The sequence below is a fragment of the Mustela erminea genome, chromosome 6 (assembly GCF_009829155.1).
Source record: "Mustela erminea isolate mMusErm1 chromosome 6, mMusErm1.Pri, whole genome shotgun sequence".
In the NCBI taxonomy this organism is placed as follows: Eukaryota; Metazoa; Chordata; class Mammalia; order Carnivora; family Mustelidae; genus Mustela; species Mustela erminea.
In genome coordinates this window covers 71,710,667-71,729,219 of record NC_045619.1, presented here as the reverse complement: position 1 = coordinate 71,729,219, position 18,553 = coordinate 71,710,667, and the positions used below count along the sequence as shown (strand labels likewise).

Here is an 18,553-nt window from a genome sequence, read left to right as displayed (position 1 = left end):
TGAGTCCCTTCCTTCTTTAAATCATTCATCCACTCATTCATTCTTCCATTCAACACAGTTTTGTTGAACAATTTCTGAGGGCGATACACTGTGTCAGTCACTGGAGAAGCCACCCAGGGCCTCTCTGTAAGGATATGATAAAACTGGGAGGGAAAGACTCACATCCTGTGAATAGTAAAGCAATAATAGATGAAAATATAGGATTAGGTTGAAAAAAGAACTGACTAATGCAGACATGAAGCACTAGCAGGATACAGAAATTAGGGCAAAGTGGGGAACAGTCCTGGAACTGAGTGTTCTGGAACGTGTAGGATTCATCTGTCTGTGAACTCAGTTCGCAGCCGTTTGTGAAGCACCCATGAGGAGGGCTGTCCGGGGCTGTTGTGGCGGAAGATCCCAAATGAAGAGAACATGAGCTCTAACTGGCAAGGACCTTACAGGCCAGACTAAGAGACAGACATTTACTTCATAATACAAGACCTGAATGAGTAAGAGTGGGAAGGGAAGGGTCCCTGGAGGGCCAGTGAGGGACAACGGAGAGCAAAGGGGATAGGGGACAGAGTTATCAGAGCAGGCTTTCCTGACTAGCATGTCATGCCAGTGTTACTTTAACATGAAAGAGTACCTTTTCATTCTTTCTTTTCACCAGTTGTGATCATTTGATATAATCTGCCTGTTCGGTGTTCCACCTCAGTAAGACTGTTTGTCATTGTTCTGATAATGGCCAATGGAGAACATTTCTACACAGACACCAGAGAATGCTGAAATGAAAGTGTTTGTTTAGAGGTCATTGTGTCCAAAGAGGCCGAAAATAAATTCTTCTCAGACATTGGCTATTTTAGATAATCCCTCGCCCCTTTTGCTGTACATTAATGCAGTTTATAGAACCCCCGCAGTGACGCTCCCTCTGAATAGAAATAATCTCCTTCCCTTAAGAATATCCTGAAAGCAGATGTATAACTCGGCCATTTCAAAATCGCATATTATTTTCTTTTATTAATAATTCTCTGCTACCACCAGATATAGTAATAACAGTCTCTCATACGTGACACTTTTGACACATTCATGAAGTGTCCATTTCTCACTTAAAGAAATATCTACTTTTCATACTGGTAAAAAATATATATATATTTATTTATTCCCCAAGTACTGCATCCCACAAATTGCAAAGTGGTCTTTTTTTAAAAAATAAATATTTTATTTATTTATGTTTTTGAGAGAGGAGCATGAGTGGGGGGAAGGGCAGGGGGAGAAGGAGAAGCAGGCTCCCCGAGGGGACCCCCGGGTTCAGGACCTGATCTGAAGGGAGATGATTAACCCACTGAGCCACCCAGGTGCCCCTGGAAAGTGGTTTCATTTCCCATTTATATTAAGAGTAATCTTCAAAGTGTCTTGCTAGTTCACTGTGTTTCATTTTCTCCGTGAATAGTTCATCAAATACTCTCCTCTGCTTTGAAGTAAAGTAGTTTATCCAATCACCCACCGCTCCTGGAAAAATTGAAACAGACAAGAATCCATTTAAATATACAGTATGCACAAAAGAAATCTGTCAGATTTGCAATAAAATGTGAATGATTTCATTTCTTGCTGATAAGATGATGCGGGGTTATTCTTTTCCACGTTTGCGTATTTGTTGTTTCCAATCTCCTCAGTAATGGTTGCATATTAATATATACAGTGTAAAAAGTTAATTCTTAAAAAGAAAACAAGATTCAGATATATAAAGGTTCTAGGTTTTATGATAGCAGGCAAAGAAATGTCTCAGCTAACCTTAGTTAAAACATAAAAGCCGGGGTGCCTGGGTGGCTCAGTCGATTAAGGCCCCGACTCTTGGTTTTGGTGCAGGTTGAGATCTCACGGTTCTAAGGTCAAACCCTGTTTGGGGCTTTTGAGTGTGGAGTCTACTTGATATTCTCTCTCCCTCTCCCTGCCCTTCCTACTTGTGCTCCCTCTCTGTCTCTCAATCTCTCTCTCTTCCTAATAAATAAATACATCTTAAAAAAGAAAAAAAACATGAAAGCAGACAAAGTGGACATAATGTCACTTATTTCCCTGCCTGTGCACCTATGAAGCAATGACCCTATCACCGGCCTGGGCAATCAGTCTCTCTTCTTGATTCAAGTATAATTAGCACACAGTGTGTTACAATAATTTCAGCAGTTCTATGTGTTACTCAATGCCCATCATGATAAGTGTACTCTGAAACCCTTTCACCTGTTCCACCTTAATGGGTCTCACTGTAAGGAAATGTACTTTACAACATTGATAACTGTTGAAAATATCAGCACCAAGTTAGTTGTGTGACGTCCTCACCTTCGAACAAGGTGTTTGGAGAGCAAAATCAGATCTATCCTTCCCTCGGTCCATCAGCTCGGTCCATCTCCTGATCCTACAGGTCACCCTCAGCCTTGGCCACAGCGCCAACCCCGCAGGACCACTCTTCTTGCCTATACCAAGCCCCAACCCTGGATCTTGCCCATCATGGCCTTTAGTCACTTCTGGCCCTAGGCTTCATTCCCGGGACCTCAGCGTATAGATGCTGTTGCACATCATCTTCCCATATCAGTACTTCCTTCTCAGCAATGAAAGTTACGGGGAGGAGGGTAAGACGGCTGGGATTCAAATTTTCACTCTATCAGCAACTAGTTGCACAACTTTGTTGAGGTGCTTGGCATCTTAGTAAAATGTAACACTATGAACACCACCCTCAGAAGTCTGCTGTCAAGTGTAAGATAACTCCAGTAATATGCCCGGCACATAGTCAGCCCACAGTAAATGCTGGCTATTCGCACTCCACAGTCTTCCTAGCTACATAGTATGGATGTGATGTGTGGATCACATACACACATGTGATGTATGGATGTGATGTAGTACATTTAACGCTTTCTGATTAGAGGTCAATTGAGTGCATTTTAGGTTTTCAATGTCATGAACAATATTACAACATGCATCCTGTCCATACATCTTTCCCTAGTCCTGTAATATCCTCCCTAAATTTTAGTATGTAGGGGCCCTGGGACTTCTGACACTGACGTGGACCATTCTGTATCTATGCCTACCACCTTATCTCCATAGACAGTTTCTAGAATATCAGCTCCTTTTCCGACTTTAAAGCCAACTGCAGGCATGAACCCTCCTCTGTACGGTGAGGAATATCTCTTGCACCAAGGAGTCTGAATCACCCACTTCAGTCATTTACTTAACATGATTATTTTCAGAGGATGGATCCCTACTCCCACCTTGTCCAGCCAATAGAAGGAATAAAGTGAATGGACCCATCCTGTGTTTAATGCCTCGTATAGTCCAAATTTAGCAATAGGCAGTCTTGGAGACCAGGATCAGGGTTAACCTTCCGTGTTTTGTCTGATCCTATATAAGGAAACCACTTTCTGCTAGAATTTAAATGCATTAAAATTAATGTTTGTTGTCTACAATTACATTGATAGGGTTTCACCTGGGGATATTTGTAGGGTTACTACCTCTGTTTTCATTAGAGTAAAATTTCCCAAGTTAGTAGGATAACATGGGTGAAAACTGTGTATTTTGCTAATCAGATCTCAAAGGTCAGTGATAAAAGATATCAATAGAAGCACTGGATTCCACGAAACATCAGAACTTCGGCATTTCTCATCATTCTCTTTACCATAATCCCTCCCAATCTCTGTTTCGGGCGACTTTGCTTGTTTTACCTGCTTTCATGCATCCTGTTCTAAATCCTCCCTGTCTCTTCTGTATCCTCTCTCCCACTCAGCCTAATCTTTTTCTTGACCCCCCTATGTCATCTTGCTCTTGTCCTCCGTTTTCAAACTTCGTGGAAGAGTGGTCCTTATCTGCTCCATCCCTTCGTTCTCTCTTATCTTTTTAATCCCCTCAATTTGCCTCTCATCGCCACCACTATGGAAATCACCCTCAGAATTCATGAATGATAAATGGCCACGTTTGACCCTAGCTTTCTTCGTAATTCTGACTGATTTCCTTTCCTGGCTCGTCTTAGCTATTTCATTCCCGTTGATGCTACGGTCTCTAGGGCTTCCCTTTCTAACCCTTTCCCTACTAGTCCTTCCCACCCACGCTGAAGAATTTTACTTAATTCCACAAATTGCCAATGGCTCCTAAACTGACTTCTGAGCTGAGATCCACCAAACACTGGCTCCCTGCCACTACCCAATTATGACCCTCCATGTTTCTTATCTGGACTATTACAATAACCGCTTACTGGACTTTCTGCCTCTGGTTTCTAAACAACTCTTCTAAACTTCCCACCTGACTCTATTATTTTCAGTTCCCTTCTTAAAACAGCAAACAGAGAGAAAAAGACCCCCTCATAATGTACAGAGAGCTTTTGGTCTCTGGCCCCAATTTTTATCTCCCTCACTCTGCTCCACACGTCATATACCCTTCTAGAACAGGAGACTGACTAACTGCTCTTTTTAAAAGAAAATCCAGTCCAATCCCATGGTGGTTCTGGACTTTTCTTCTTGCTGTTAGCTCTTGCTGGAATATATTTCTTCCCTGTCATTTTGCTGGTAAATGCTTTCTGCTTATGCTTCCAGTCCCAGATCCAATGTCACCTCCTCACCTACTTTGCTGAGGAAAATTTATCTCACCCTTATTCATGTTGCTATTCACAGTTGCTCATACTAGTAATAAAGTTGTCAGTCATCTTGTATTATTGCCTACATTATGATCTTCTGAAGGACAAGACTATTTTACTTAATTTTTGAATCTTAGTTATTAGAAAATAGTTTATTAATCAATATTTGCTGAATTGAGTTCTCTCCTCCCTCCCAGTCCTGGGTTTTGCAACTATAAGAACATGAAAAATGAACCACCAAAAAAGACAAAAAGTGACTTGCAAAATTAAGGGACTATCTGATGCATATGAGTTAGCCAATTTTTGCTTTGGGAGGAATTCTATTCAGATGAGCTAAAAAATGGAAACAAAGGTGTGTTTTCTAGTAGGAAACCTGAGTACCTAAATGTAGAAAATGTTGTCATTGTAAGTTATGAAAAATTTGAAGAATGTTCAAATATTTCTCCCTGGGGTCTGGATTAAAATTCACACGGGTATCAAAATGATTCTATATCTGGATGAACCCAAACTACTTCTAAGTTACATGTTAGGAAGTAGTAGAGAAGATTTACTTCCTTCTCTTTGGGTTTTCATGCAGAGAAGTACGTTGGATAACACTGCCAGCTTCTCTCTCTGCCCCGTACTTCTGTGGGGTGAGTTATTTGGTGAGTTTGGGGAAGTGCACTGTCCACATTCATCAGCTCCCTTCTCTCTGCTGAAAAAAGCACATGTCATGTACCACTCTCCACCGTGCTCTCTGTGGGAGGCCTCAGTGCAGGGACAGGACTGCCTTTGATTGTGACTGAGCAAGCATGTTTGCAAAATTTAGGGTAAGTTATTAGCAAACACGCAAGGCTGCACACCCGAGGCCCATTCTTCAGGGAGTTTTATCATTTCCATCTGTTTGACACCTGTGTCTTTCTCTCAATTGGTTCATAACTGGGTATGAAAATCTCAATTTCTGGAAATAATGTGCCTTAAGAAATTTGTTTAATAAACATTCATTCAGGGATGACAATGAGCAATCCATTGTGCAAGAGGTAGGGTGTATGATGGTAAAATGAGAGTTAAAAATTATAAAATGGCACTACTTCCAGCCAGGGTACCACATCCCTTTCTGACTTACCTTTTCTAAATACCAGGTTCCTGTTAGATGTGAGGGCGCAGATGGTATGATTTGGATCACAGTTTTCTTTGGCTGCATTATTTTTCATTTCACTGAATGACGTTTTCTGAGCAATCTTATTAATTTCACTGTCGCTCACATTTATACCAAGGAAAGTAGTTATTTTCTTGATGCTTTTAGAAAGATCCTAAGCCATAAGAAAAATTATTTTTAAAAACGTGTAACTCAACAAAACACCAAATTCATTCCCTCAACCCTGAAAACAGAATTTATTGATTTTCTGTTTTCATTTGACTTAAATTTCGATTGTTGAAATGTTAGGAAGGACTTACTTTCTTCATTTCTTCATAGAATATAATTAGAATGTTTTTGTCATTTTTGTGCTCTTCCCAGCTTAAAACGTGATCAAACCAGGATCCATAAACAACTAGAAGGAAAAATGAATTGTGTGAATATTCAAGATCATGAATTGGCATCCCAGGATTCTTCCCACTTCACCGAAGAAGACAAAATAAGGCACACACGTATTAGATTCTGGAGTGAAGGGGTTTTACTTAAGAATTGTTGAATCACTATAGTGTACATCTGAAACTAATATAACACTGTATGTTAACTATACTGGGTTTAAAATGAAAAAAAAAAAAGAAAATGTTAATTACATATGTTAATACCATGTCATTCACTATCTATGAAGAAACTTATAATTAGGTTTAATAAAATTCAATAATTAAAAATTAAATAAGATCTTAAATATTTTTTTAAAAAGTTTCCTTAGAAGAACCCAATTATAAAACACTACTGTTTCAACTAAATGCAATATTAAGAAATGAAGCTGGATGGCTGTATCTTTTAATAAGGCTGTGGGTTTTTTTTTTTTCTTATTTTGGTAAATATCTTTTTATCATCATCAGAAGTTACAGCAGAAATACAGAGATACACATTTTCCCAATAATTTTGTTCCGATAACTACTTTGGATCTTGGAAGAAATAGAGAAACATTGAGAATTTGTTACTTTCTTCCTGTAAATGGCATGCTTTGTGAAGTTCTTAGCATAAAAAGTTTATAAACTTTCTCAAAAAAGTGGTGGGAGAGAAAAGAAGTCTATTCATTTATCTTAGTTCAAGTTTGCAAAATACAGTGTAAGGGCTTTAAGAGTAGTTGATATTATCTCTTTATTGTTTTGTTAATTTGAAAGATCTCAAAAATGTCCAGGGCTGGAAGTAAAATGTTACCATGCAAAATAAATCATCAACTGTGATGATAAAAAACAAAAAGTGAGCAATTTCTTGTACCACAGAAAGTTGACTAGCTTGATAATCTAAAGTATATAATAGAGTAATTTAAAATACTGGGTATACATCTTTCCATGCATCCTTATTATCCATAGATGTAATACTAGCTAATGCCCAAATTATAAAAGAGTTCTTCCACTCACAATGTTCTGAAGATCTGCTGACTATTGATTCATTTAATAAGCATTTATGAAGCCATTAGTGTCTATCAGATACTGTGCCATATCGCTTTTAAACACGAAACTTTTGAATAAATTGATGTGTCATTAACTCCTAGCTAACTGCAACTGTTTACAGTTTCAGCCCCTGGGGAAGTAAAGGGCAAGAAAATAACCAGAAGGCATTTGTAAAAGACCAGACTTCCGGGACTGTGATGGTATCATCACAGAGCCTGATTTTCCACCCCCAGGGGCCCAGAGGGTTGTAAAGCAAGAACAGGTGTTTGGAAGGACTAATAGGTCTCCAGTTCCCAGCATTCTCACTTGCCAGTTCAGTGACTTACAAAATACTTTATCTTGGAAGGACCCAAATTACCCTATCAGTGATAAGGAGTTGACCTAAGAACTGCCAGCCTATTGCCAAGAACAATCACAGGGTGCGATAGAGCACTGATTTTTCTCTCTTAGGAGTGTAGGCAGTGAACTGGTCTCTGTTGACTCAGACTATGCTGGCAGTTGCCACCTGCATCACCCCCGCCCCTGGGTAGCTGCAGCCCAGCCCCGGTGGAAAACATCACCACCCTCCATACTGTCAGGGAGCCCAGGCTTCTGTGCCTCCATCCCCCCCGAGCCTGGGCAGGAAAAGAGACCCCGAGTCCCAGGGTCACTGCTGGTGGCTACCTGTGATTGACTGGAAATCACATACATTGGCAGGAAATGTATTCCAACATACCTCAAATAAATGTAAGAAAAATCTTTTGGATCATAGCCTGCTATCATTTGACAGCCAGATATTCTATTATTAATTAATTAATTTATACTACGTCTTGTTCCAAAAAGACAGAAGAATCTAAAGAAATTGGCTGCCTGGGTCTTCCTTACCCATGTAGAGAATTATACTCTGGGTCATTTTTTTACTCCAAATCCTCATTGTCCAGACCTAGGGCTTTAAAGAAAATACAGCTTCCAAAACAGAGGCATAAAAATCTTTTTTTTTTTTTTTCTGGGAAATGCTTTTCTCCACAGCCTTCACTTAAAGTCAGAATTTTCTACTACCTCCTGCATGGCCTTCCTTCTGTTATCCAGAATAACTTGTTCTCCCCGAAATGCCCTAACCAGAAAAGTTGCTCTTACTCGGCCAACCCAAGTGTGTTAGGGTTTGGACTGTGCATCGGCAATCCCACGGCTTCCTATCAACTTCCAGAGCTCCTCCCTCTGAGATAATCCAGACTCCTACAGGACTCATGTCCTTTAAATATATCACTCTTCTTAGCCTTATCTCTGTCAGAAGTGGACTTTTTGATCTGTTCCCAGCGGTCATGGAAGACTCTGATCTTAGGACACAACCTCCTGGGGCAACTCACGTCTTGTCACCCACCTGTTGATGGACAGCTTCTGCAAATACCCTACTTAGACCACTTATGTCCTTTTTAATCCTCATTTTCTTCCCCTTGTTCTTCTCCCCAACCTTTTTCTAGCTAAAACCTTCAACTTCCCTTTTTCCTTTATTGTTTATTTCAACCACCTGAAAAAACACTCAGTATTGAATCAAAACACTTTACCTTCTTTTCTCCTGAGCTCTGCTGAAGAAATTTATACAACTCTATACTGACACCATTGCAAATTCATTTCTCCAGCCTTAAGGGTCCTGAGGCTGCCTAGCAAACTTATTTGTCCTGCATTAACACTTTCTCCTATTTTCCACATCAGCAATTTCAAACCTCCCACACTTTCTGCAAACCCTTTGTCCCACTCCTAACCAGTTTCAAGAACATCTTAATTTCTAGTTTCCAGAAAGCACTCTGATGATTGTGCAGAAATTCATGAGGACGAAGTGCTTAGGAAATGTGGAGTTCTTACAAAAGACTGGAGAGGGGGCTAGTGGGAAAAAAAAGTATGGTGCTAAAATATTTCACTAGATACTAATCTGTTAGAATATTGCCAGAACACAATTTACAGTTACTATTTAATTTGAAAAACTAAAATGTATTTGTAAACTAAAATGTATCTGAAAGGTAAATCAGATGATTAGACAAATGTGTGGCTATCTATGTCTTTATGGTACAGTCTCCTCATACAATGTATATATACTTGTGTTTTGGAAACGGGTATAGGATATCATGATGTTTCAGTGTAAAATAATCTTTCTAGATAAATACCTACATGGAAACTTTCCACCCGAAAGTGAAACTATTTAAAAAGTCTTTGCCTGCCTTTAAAAGTCTATGTCTAGGGGCACTTGGGTGGCTCAGCTATTAAGCATCTCCCTTCAGCTCAGGTCATGATCCCGGGCTCCTGAGATCAAGCCCTGCATCAGGCTCCCTGCTCTGCGGGAAGCCTGCTTCTTCCTCTTCCACTCCCCTTGCTTATGTTCCTTCTTTGGCTACCTCTCTCTCTCTCTCTGTCAAATAAATAAATAAAATATATATTTTTTAAAAAGTCTACGTCCAATAGAATGAGTAGATTTCTACAGTAAATTTCTAGTCATGACTTCATTTGAACATCTAAATAGTCCTACATAATCCAAGTCTGGGCCTCAAAATGATTAAACAACTTGTCCACAGTTATACAGGGGATAAATTAGAGTTAAGACTTGATCCCTCTTCTTCTGTCTCCATAGCCGGTTCTATTGTATCATGTTATCATTGGCAGGAGAAAGAATCCTCTCCTCAAAGAGTAGTCACTGAAGGACATCCCTGAAATATAGTCACCTACCTTTGACAGGAGAACAAGCAACCTTATATTATAAATACTGTTCCACTCAAGTAAATTTTAAAAAGCTTTAGTAATTCACTGCTTACTCCGGTGTCAGCAGGATTTGCCCAGGCTAGATTACCCGATTATATAATACACAGCAGATCTCTTTGCAATTAAAAATCTATTAACGCACCTAGAAGGTATAAAAGAATCATCTGGAATATTTTCTCCAACTAACTGCCCTTCCCAGATACTCTGCTTTGACGTCAGATAATGGGGTGGTAGATGTCCTCGGACAGCTAGTTTGCCTCTCTGCGTAGGGACTGAGTTGCCCTTTTTGTGGCTACACTCATAGAAAAATAATCTCTAGAACACGAGCGCTAACAGGCCTGCTTTATACTGTCCTCAGGTCATACCCAGAGCACTTCTTCTGAGCAACTTGTCTTCTGGGCACTCCAAAATGGTAGAGATGGAGCCAAATTAGAGCTTGTGGAGCAGCGGGAGGGGTAGTGACCCCCAGGGTGTGATAATTGGAGACAAACGGGGCTTTTCTTTTCTTGAGGAAAAGCAGACTCAAGATCTGTTTTTTTTTTTTTAATAATGTATGTATTTAAACTCTGTTCACTCCAAAAATGGAATGAAGGCAGAGTGAAGCATGTTAACTATCTTCAAATATTTAGAAGGCTATCGTGGGGAAGAGGAATTAGTGATCAGAGGAACAGCTTCCTTTCTAGGCAAGCTATGCCACAGTGCTAACAGCAAGGATCTGGGAGACTGACACCTGAATTTAAACCTTGGCTCTTTATGAGTTATACAATTGTCTGGCCCGCCAACGTCTGCATTTCCCTCACCTATAAAATAAGAATGATACCTGGCTCTTGTGTTCTAGTGAGGATGATAGGAGATTCTGTTTGCATAGCACTTAGCTAAGTGACTATATTACATAGTAAGATTTTTTTAAACATCTTTACAGTACCGAGATGGAACCAGTCATTTGGGGGCAGGAGCTGGGGTGTGAACCTGTTGTCCAAATTAGGAAGTTCAAGTTTAGCTAGTACAATCCTTGAGAATTTTATAAAGGCAATTCAAACATGAGTTCGGTGATTTTAACCAGACAGTCTTCAATAGACCTGAAACTTTGACCCGAAAGTTTCGATCCTGAAACTTTGTGACTACTAAATGTTTGCCAAAGAGGAGCTCAACTATTGTGAGCATAGCATATTCTTCCATAGGGAACAGGGCAAAAGAAAGTGTTAAACGCAGTTCTCAATACCCTCCTGTTCAAGTTACACTTGCTGTGGCCCCTCTGAAATTAACAAGTAAAAGCTTAATCATTGGCAAGTGAAATAGGAAAACTAACAATTAAGCAGGTCTACCTCTAACCCCAGGGAAAAGGAAGATCCTGTGGGTACAAACCATTTCGAAATCCTGCCTCTTCTAAATTCTGCATCGTCTTGGTACGTTATTTTTATTTAATGAAAGGGTTGGGAACTCAGGTTTAGGAACTGTTTTTCGTTTTTGTTTTTAAGTGCTCCAGATACCCATGAGTCAGAGAGAAATTAATAAATTCAAAGGTCATGCATGGTTAGGCAAGATCAATATGCATTGTACAACTCAATCAAATGATGTATCAGTTTAGTATTTTCAGGAGAAATTGCTTTTTGTTCATCTTTATAAAGCAAGTGTCAAGATAACTAATACTTTCATTTCTTTTATTTGGGGAATTTTATTCCTTTTTTTGGAGAGGAAGAGGGAGAATGTGTGTGTGTGTGTGTGTGTGTGTGTGTGTGTGTGTGTGCGTGTGTATCATTTGTTGGTGTTATTTTCCATTTAGGCAAACATAAGACATGTTTCAGGCTGCCTGTGAAGGTTTCAACTGTATCTTGCTCGACTCCAATCAATGCATAATTATTTCACTGACAAAACTGATGGTATATGAAAAAAAAAAGTGATGCTTGATCAGAATTAATCTCTGTTTTACAAACATTGCTATCGGCTCAATAAGTAATTGCAAATCTGGACTACCTACAGGTGATAAGAAAGTCCATGAAGAAACAAAGTGAGAAAGAATGGCTTAGAAGTAAAAAAAAAACAAAACAAAAAAAAAACCAAAAAAAACCCCCCAAAACTATTCAAATGTATTCCTGAAAATGGGTCGCTAGGATCCAGTTAAACTTTTAGAAAATGCTTTCATTTGGAGGGGAACTGTATATGATGAATAGAAATCATTGTTATATTTACCATCTCCTCTTAGGAAAAGCTCGAAAAATGCAGCCCAGGTTTCAATGCCAGGGAGATTCGGGTTATCTCTGTAGTAGTGGAATAAAGAAACAGCCGTGTCTTTTGGATTCCTAACGATGTAGATAATCTGTTAAAAAAAAATCAGTTTATTTTTAGATGGAAACAGCCCCCATGCAAAACATGTTCTCAAAAAAAGCAACTGGACTTAACCTGTCCATGCCAGGATTTTTTGACAGCTTACACTGATTATTAAGCACAGACTCAGGCCAGTGTTTCTCAAAAAGTTAACGTGTGCAAGAATTATTCAGGGAATCTTGCTAAAATGCAGATTCTGACACAGGGAGTCCAGCATGCGGCCAGCATTCTGCGTTTCTAATAAGCTCCCAGGAAAGGTTGGTAATGCCAGTCCACTGACCACACTTTTTCAATTTAGGCACTAACTGTGGCCCCATCATTTTAGCAGTGGATTTGAGAACCCATCTATCCATTTGTAGGACACGATTGCTTTCTTAATATAAATTTTTTTTAACATAACATTTAAACAACTTTAATGTTATAACACATGATTTAAATACACTCAGATTTCTTGTAAATTGTCTACTATTATTTATAGGAAGAATGATATTTTCGAATTTCATTTTCTACAGTTGAATCCTCCACAGAGCAGGAAATCTGAGCCACCCTCCTAATTTACACAAACACTGCCCCTGTAATCGGATTCAGTTTAATGCATTTCTGTTTAGTATGGACTACGGACTAGGCAGAGTGGAGTGTTCCCGGTCGGAGAAATAGGAGCAATAGGGCAGAAACATGACCAGCTCCCTCAAAACAGTCAGGTGCAGGAGCGCGGAGTCATGAAGGTTATAACAGGGACGTCGGGACTGCAGGAACGTGCCTATTAAAAAACCTCAGAAAACCAGGGTGAGGAGCTGAACTATCAGTGTCCGTGTTGCATGAGGACCAGATGTTCCACTTGCTCTTAGATCGATAATCAGGTGGACACATTTTACGTAGGTAAGAAAGCGTTTACTGAGTCATGCTTGATACCTAACTATCGTTCTGTGCTATGCTCATAGTCCAGGAGTGGTGCGTGTAACCCACATGAACAACACCTGCCCCTCTTAGAGATGTGTAAAGGCCACTATGCACTGAGGTGAAAACCACCTTTAGCCCCTGTTGTGTCCCCATTATCCTCTCTTCCTCTCCAGAGAAAATTATGAAGTAACTCAACATTTCAGGCTTACTCTCACTGCTCTCTGCTTCTGGAGCAGATTCACAGAAACCCAAAGCTCTGGAAGCAATTTAAAAATCCACTCACTCTTTTATTTTTTTTTTAAAGTTGTTTTAAAGATTTTATTTATTTATCTGACAGAGAGAGATACAGCAAGAGTAGGAACACAAGCAGAGGAACTGGGAGAGGGAGAAGCTGGCTTCCTGCCAAGCAGGGAGCCCAGTGCAGGACTCGATCCCAGGACCCTGGGATCATGACCTGAGCCAAAGGCAGACTGAGCCACCCAGGCACCCCTCCCCTCATAGTTTTAACAAAAAGGGATAAAGTGGTGGGATGGGAAGCCTTAGCCATCTAGTTGGAGTTTTTTGTCTGTTTGTTTTGGTAGACAGAAGCATGCATCAGGACCTTTGGAGAATACCTGACATTACACGTCGGTATCCAGTGGGAAGGACAATGCAAACTACTAACACATTAATACGTATTTTGATAAAAGAGGTTAAAAGAAGTATTCTGTAATTATGTGTAGTGACATGGTAAGTAGACTTACTGTGGAGATCATGTCACAATATATACTAATATCGAGTCGTTAAGTGGTACATCCGAAACTAATACAATGTTGTATGTCAATTAGATACTCAATAAACACACACATACAATATTCTGAGAAATATTAGGGGATGGTTGGAAGATATGAAGAGAAGGCTGAATAGTACTCTGAGAAAAAAATTAAATGTTAGCTAAATATCAGGAAATGAGCTGAAAACAGACATTTCATGTAAGAGAGTTTGGAAGCAGAAAAAAAGATGAGGAGACAAAGATTAGGAAGAAAACATAGGAGGCTAACTAGGGTTGACGGCCACAAGAGGAACTGATCATCTGACAGGCCTGCTGGAGCAGGAAAGCTTCCAGTAGCTTGTAAGCTCTGAGGGCTGGGCAGGGGGCAACAGAGGACAGATCATCCTCTTGGGAAACCAAGTGCAACCAGAGAATCTCATTTCCCATTATGTTTGTACCTTACGACTCTGTCTTTACTGTGGTGGTTTTAAGAAGCCGCCCACCCTTTCTGAGCTTCGGTTTCTTTGCTGATGAAAGGAAAAATCTACTGTTACCTTTGTTGTAATGTGTTTACAAAACATAGCTTAATCTTTGCCACATTGTATGAGATGAATACTGTTATTTCTGTATCAAAGGAGGAAACCAAAGCTAGGAGAGCATCAGCAATTTTCCAAGAGTGGCAGAGCAAGAACCCAAGCCAGGTTTTCTGGTCTTCCCAAGCCTTTGCCCTTAACCACTGCACTCACCTTGCATTGTTTTTGCTTAATATTCACCGGTAGCATGTTGTAGCTCAAATGTGTGGGAATAACTCTTCTCTTACAGTTCATTTTTAGCTCGTCAAGTTTAGAAATGTCTCCCAACTCGATAGGAGACGTTAGATTAATTCGAGCATTGGGAATGTTCCCAATGACCTCCGCAATCCAGTGAGTACCTTCACATAAAAATAAAACATAACACATTTTTTTGAATTAATTGAAACTCTTGATGAAATAAATATAGAAAATTAGCATGAAGTTATAATAGCAAGAAGCACATTAATTTTGTTATAAATAGTTATTATTACCTCGACACCCATTGAAACCTGAGACACTTGTTGAAACACCAGAGGCATTAATTCATTTGACAGGAAGAGTCACACTTTAAAGCATGAAGAGACTGAGAACTGCCTATGCCTTTTTCTCAGCTTGAAATATTCTCCTGTGCTACACTTATCTCTAGCACCTTCTCTAATCCACAAATACGCAGATCTTGCCACACACAGTTCCTCACCGGTCCTGCAAGCTCATGCATCTTGCTCTTTTTTAAACTGTCTTCTGAGTCTCCCATCCCCTGGCATAACTGTTTACCCTTTCTGTCCCTCCCAGGTAGAACATACCAGAGTTTAGTTGCTACTGCTTATATTCATGTATACTTCCCCATTTTCCCCTGGAAGATAGCCCCTGGATCTTATTTTTGTTTGTGTGCAAACAGAGTAGTCATGCAAACGAAGCCCTTGAACTATGAATAAATGCTACATTCAAACAGCATGAAGATACAATCCTATGCTACCATGAAGTCTGGAAGGAATACATAAAGCAAATGTGGGTATGCTCCAGTGTTGCAGACAATAGTAAACTGGAGCAGGGAAGTAAAAGTTTGGATGGGGAGGATGCTTTGCTGATTTGAAAGCAAAGTTCCTAAAAAGTTTAAATCAGGCCTATTTCCTTTCCATTGAACTCACTTGTAATTCCAATTCAAAATCTGTTGTAATATTCACTAATTTATAGCTGAATAAATATTTAAATGGTGCTCTCATCTGCATGATGTGTTTTAAATGTAAGACTTTAAGATAGTAATGCTCATAAGTCAACTCTAATATTCATATAAACATGACTAATATAACTAATGACATTTCTATTATTTTCACAGGATGTATTAATTTATTCTGGTGAAGAAGACAGAATACAGTTTTGGATTGTATTCAGGGGACCTCCAGAGCTGGCGGGTGATATCAGTTTATAGGCATCAATATGGGCAGTGGAAACTTTATGTATGGTTGTTTATATAAAGTATAAACTAGGCACCTGCTCAAAGAACTTTAAAAGTATCATAAATTACTTTCTAAACTAACATATCAATTTAGGGTAGGGTATGTTTATTCACGGAGTGACCTACCACACAGAGAAAATACTGAGGTATTCTAGAAGCAATCACTTAATTTCCATCTGCAACACCATTTTCCAATAAAATAATTACATATGTGATTTACATTTATTCTCCAAAAACACCCTAAAAGGTCTATGTGAACTCTGTGTCTTCTAAAAGAGAGGGCTTCTTGGGCCTGATTCACAATCAGATAAAAGGACTAAAATGCAGACATGATTTGAAAGAGCTAAACTCTTAGTTGCTGAATCATGCTAACAAGCATATGCCCATTCACACGTGTCCACTCTTCTGGAAATCACAGCAGGCAGGTGGATATTACATATTCTGGCCACCTTTCAAAATTAAAAAGAATATATAATTAATTTAGATTATCCCCAGGATGCCATTATTCATAATGGTCCTTTCATGAGTGTATAACTATATATGGAAATAAACTTTGCATAAGAAGGCATAAAATTGAACATTAAAGTGGCACCTGGGTGACTCAGTTGGTAAACTGTGTGCCTTCAATGCAGATCATCATTTCAGGGTCCTCGAATGGAGCCCCCATCAGTGGGGAGTCTGCTTCTCCTCTCCCTCTGCCCTTGCCCCCTGCTCCTGCTCTATCACTGTCTCTCAAATAAATAAATAAAATCTTTTAAAAAATGAACACTAAAAATACTTATGGTTTTTTATTAGCCCAGGAAAGAAATTATTCATTTACAAATCAATCATTAAAGTATGAATTGAACAAATCTGCTTATGGCCATGCCTGGTATAAGTATGAAGAGAACTTCATAATGTTACAGACCATATGCTTATTATGTATATCAACATTTGTATACTTGAATGAATAAAAGAGAAACAAAACTGTAGTAAAAGCTCTAGTTGAATTTTCTTGAAACACAGTTTTCAGCTTTCTAATGTCAAACTTTTTCTTTAAAATGAGCATTTAGGATACTTAAATTTCCTATGGATAAATTCTGAAAAATAAATGTTTTGTAAAAATTATTATATTTCTATAGAGCAGTCTACTATATTATTATATTATTATTATATTTTGATATAGTAGAATATTATATTATACCTATTTCTTATATTTCACACATTTTAAAATGTACTTATACATTTAAAAATACATTAAAATAAACTTTACCAGATTTTGGATAGGACACCAGAAACACATCATCTTCTCTTGCATTGAAAAAATCCAGGGAATTTAGAAGTTCTTCTGAAGACATAGTAGAAAAGAGAATCCCCTTGAATTTATGAAGAACACTTGACTGGTTCTGGAACGACATCTTTCGTCAAATGAACTAAAAAGTATTACTAAACACTAACTTTACACAAGGCACAGAATAAGTAAGTTCCTTGATGTTAATCCTAGCTCAGTGGCAGGATAATCCTAGAATTACTAAACTGGTGTTTCAGCTAGAGGAATATGTATATATATACGTTTTGCAATTCTTCACAGGAGTAATTTTTAAACCATAACTAAGTCAAAGTCTACTGTGAAAATGATGTCACTTTCTTGATAACACATTACAAAATATTTCCTCCAACTTGACATTCAAAATAGTTTACATATAAGGCTATTAAGCTATCAGAATGTAATTATTATCTGAAAGGACCAGAGTTAATCAAATCCTTTGGCCTTAAAAAGAAAAGAATTAGTGGCGATAAGGGATTATGTCACTTTGGAAAGGACAAAAAAAGTTGAATGTCATGTTAATATTAACACATAGAGAGGAAGTAGCTAATATGTATTGCATTGCTAGATGAGGAGAGAAGGGAGTGAGAAAATATAAATTTTTCTCAGAATTCGCAGATAAACTTAAGACTAAAGATAAACTTCATGGGAAATACTTTAAAAAAGATAACACGGGACTCAGGAAACCCAAGCCAGAAAATAGGTATCTTGAGTTTTGTTGTATAGAAGTTTATGGCTGAATTAAGCAAAATTCTTTTCTGAGTCATTCTTTGGTTTTCTCACTAATATTGTTATATTCTGGATTCAATGACATATGGCAACAAAGTGCCCAATAACTTCAGTGAACCACAGTGAATTTTTTTGTTTGCTTGTCTAACCATCAAAAGAAATGTATGTCAACCAGGAAATGACCAGCATTTTATTGAGCATAAAAAAGTAGAGGTCTACTGTGGAAGAAATAAAGAAGAAAGATATTCATGATAGTGGCAGAAATGACATTCAGAATAATCATATACATAGGAAATTCTAAAGAATCTACAATTAGAATAAACATGTAAATTGGGCGTGGTTGCTAGATGATGAAAACAAATTGTATTTCTACATTCTAGCCAACCCAACTGAAAAATAAAATTTGAAAAACACTACTATTTACAATAATATGAAAAAAATCAAATGTCTAGAAATAAATCTAAGAAAAGATGTGCAAGGCATTGAAAATCACAAACTATTACTAAAACTAGTTAAAGAAGACCTAAGTAAAAAGAAAAATATACCATGTCCATGGACCAGAAGACTCAATATTATTCAAATGTCAAAATTCTCCTTATTGATCTACAAAGTCAAT

At 38.4% G+C, this 18,553-nt stretch overlaps 1 protein-coding gene across 1 annotated transcript; it reads right to left on the bottom strand.

Moving 5' to 3' along the window:
• Nucleotides 1-1,229: 1,229 nt before the first annotated feature.
• Nucleotides 1,230-17,303, bottom strand: LOC116593420 (sulfotransferase 6B1-like). Its single transcript, XM_032347693.1, has 6 exons — nucleotides 17,155-17,303; nucleotides 14,621-14,805; nucleotides 12,089-12,215; nucleotides 6,032-6,126; nucleotides 5,700-5,886; nucleotides 1,230-1,488 (listed from the first exon to the last, which is right to left on the bottom strand). The coding sequence occupies exons 1-6, from the start codon at nucleotides 17,297-17,299 to the stop codon at nucleotides 1,370-1,372; spliced, it is 858 nt and encodes a 285-aa protein (XP_032203584.1). The 5' UTR covers nucleotides 17,300-17,303; the 3' UTR covers nucleotides 1,230-1,369.
• Between the last annotated feature and the right edge of the window lie 1,250 nt (nucleotides 17,304-18,553).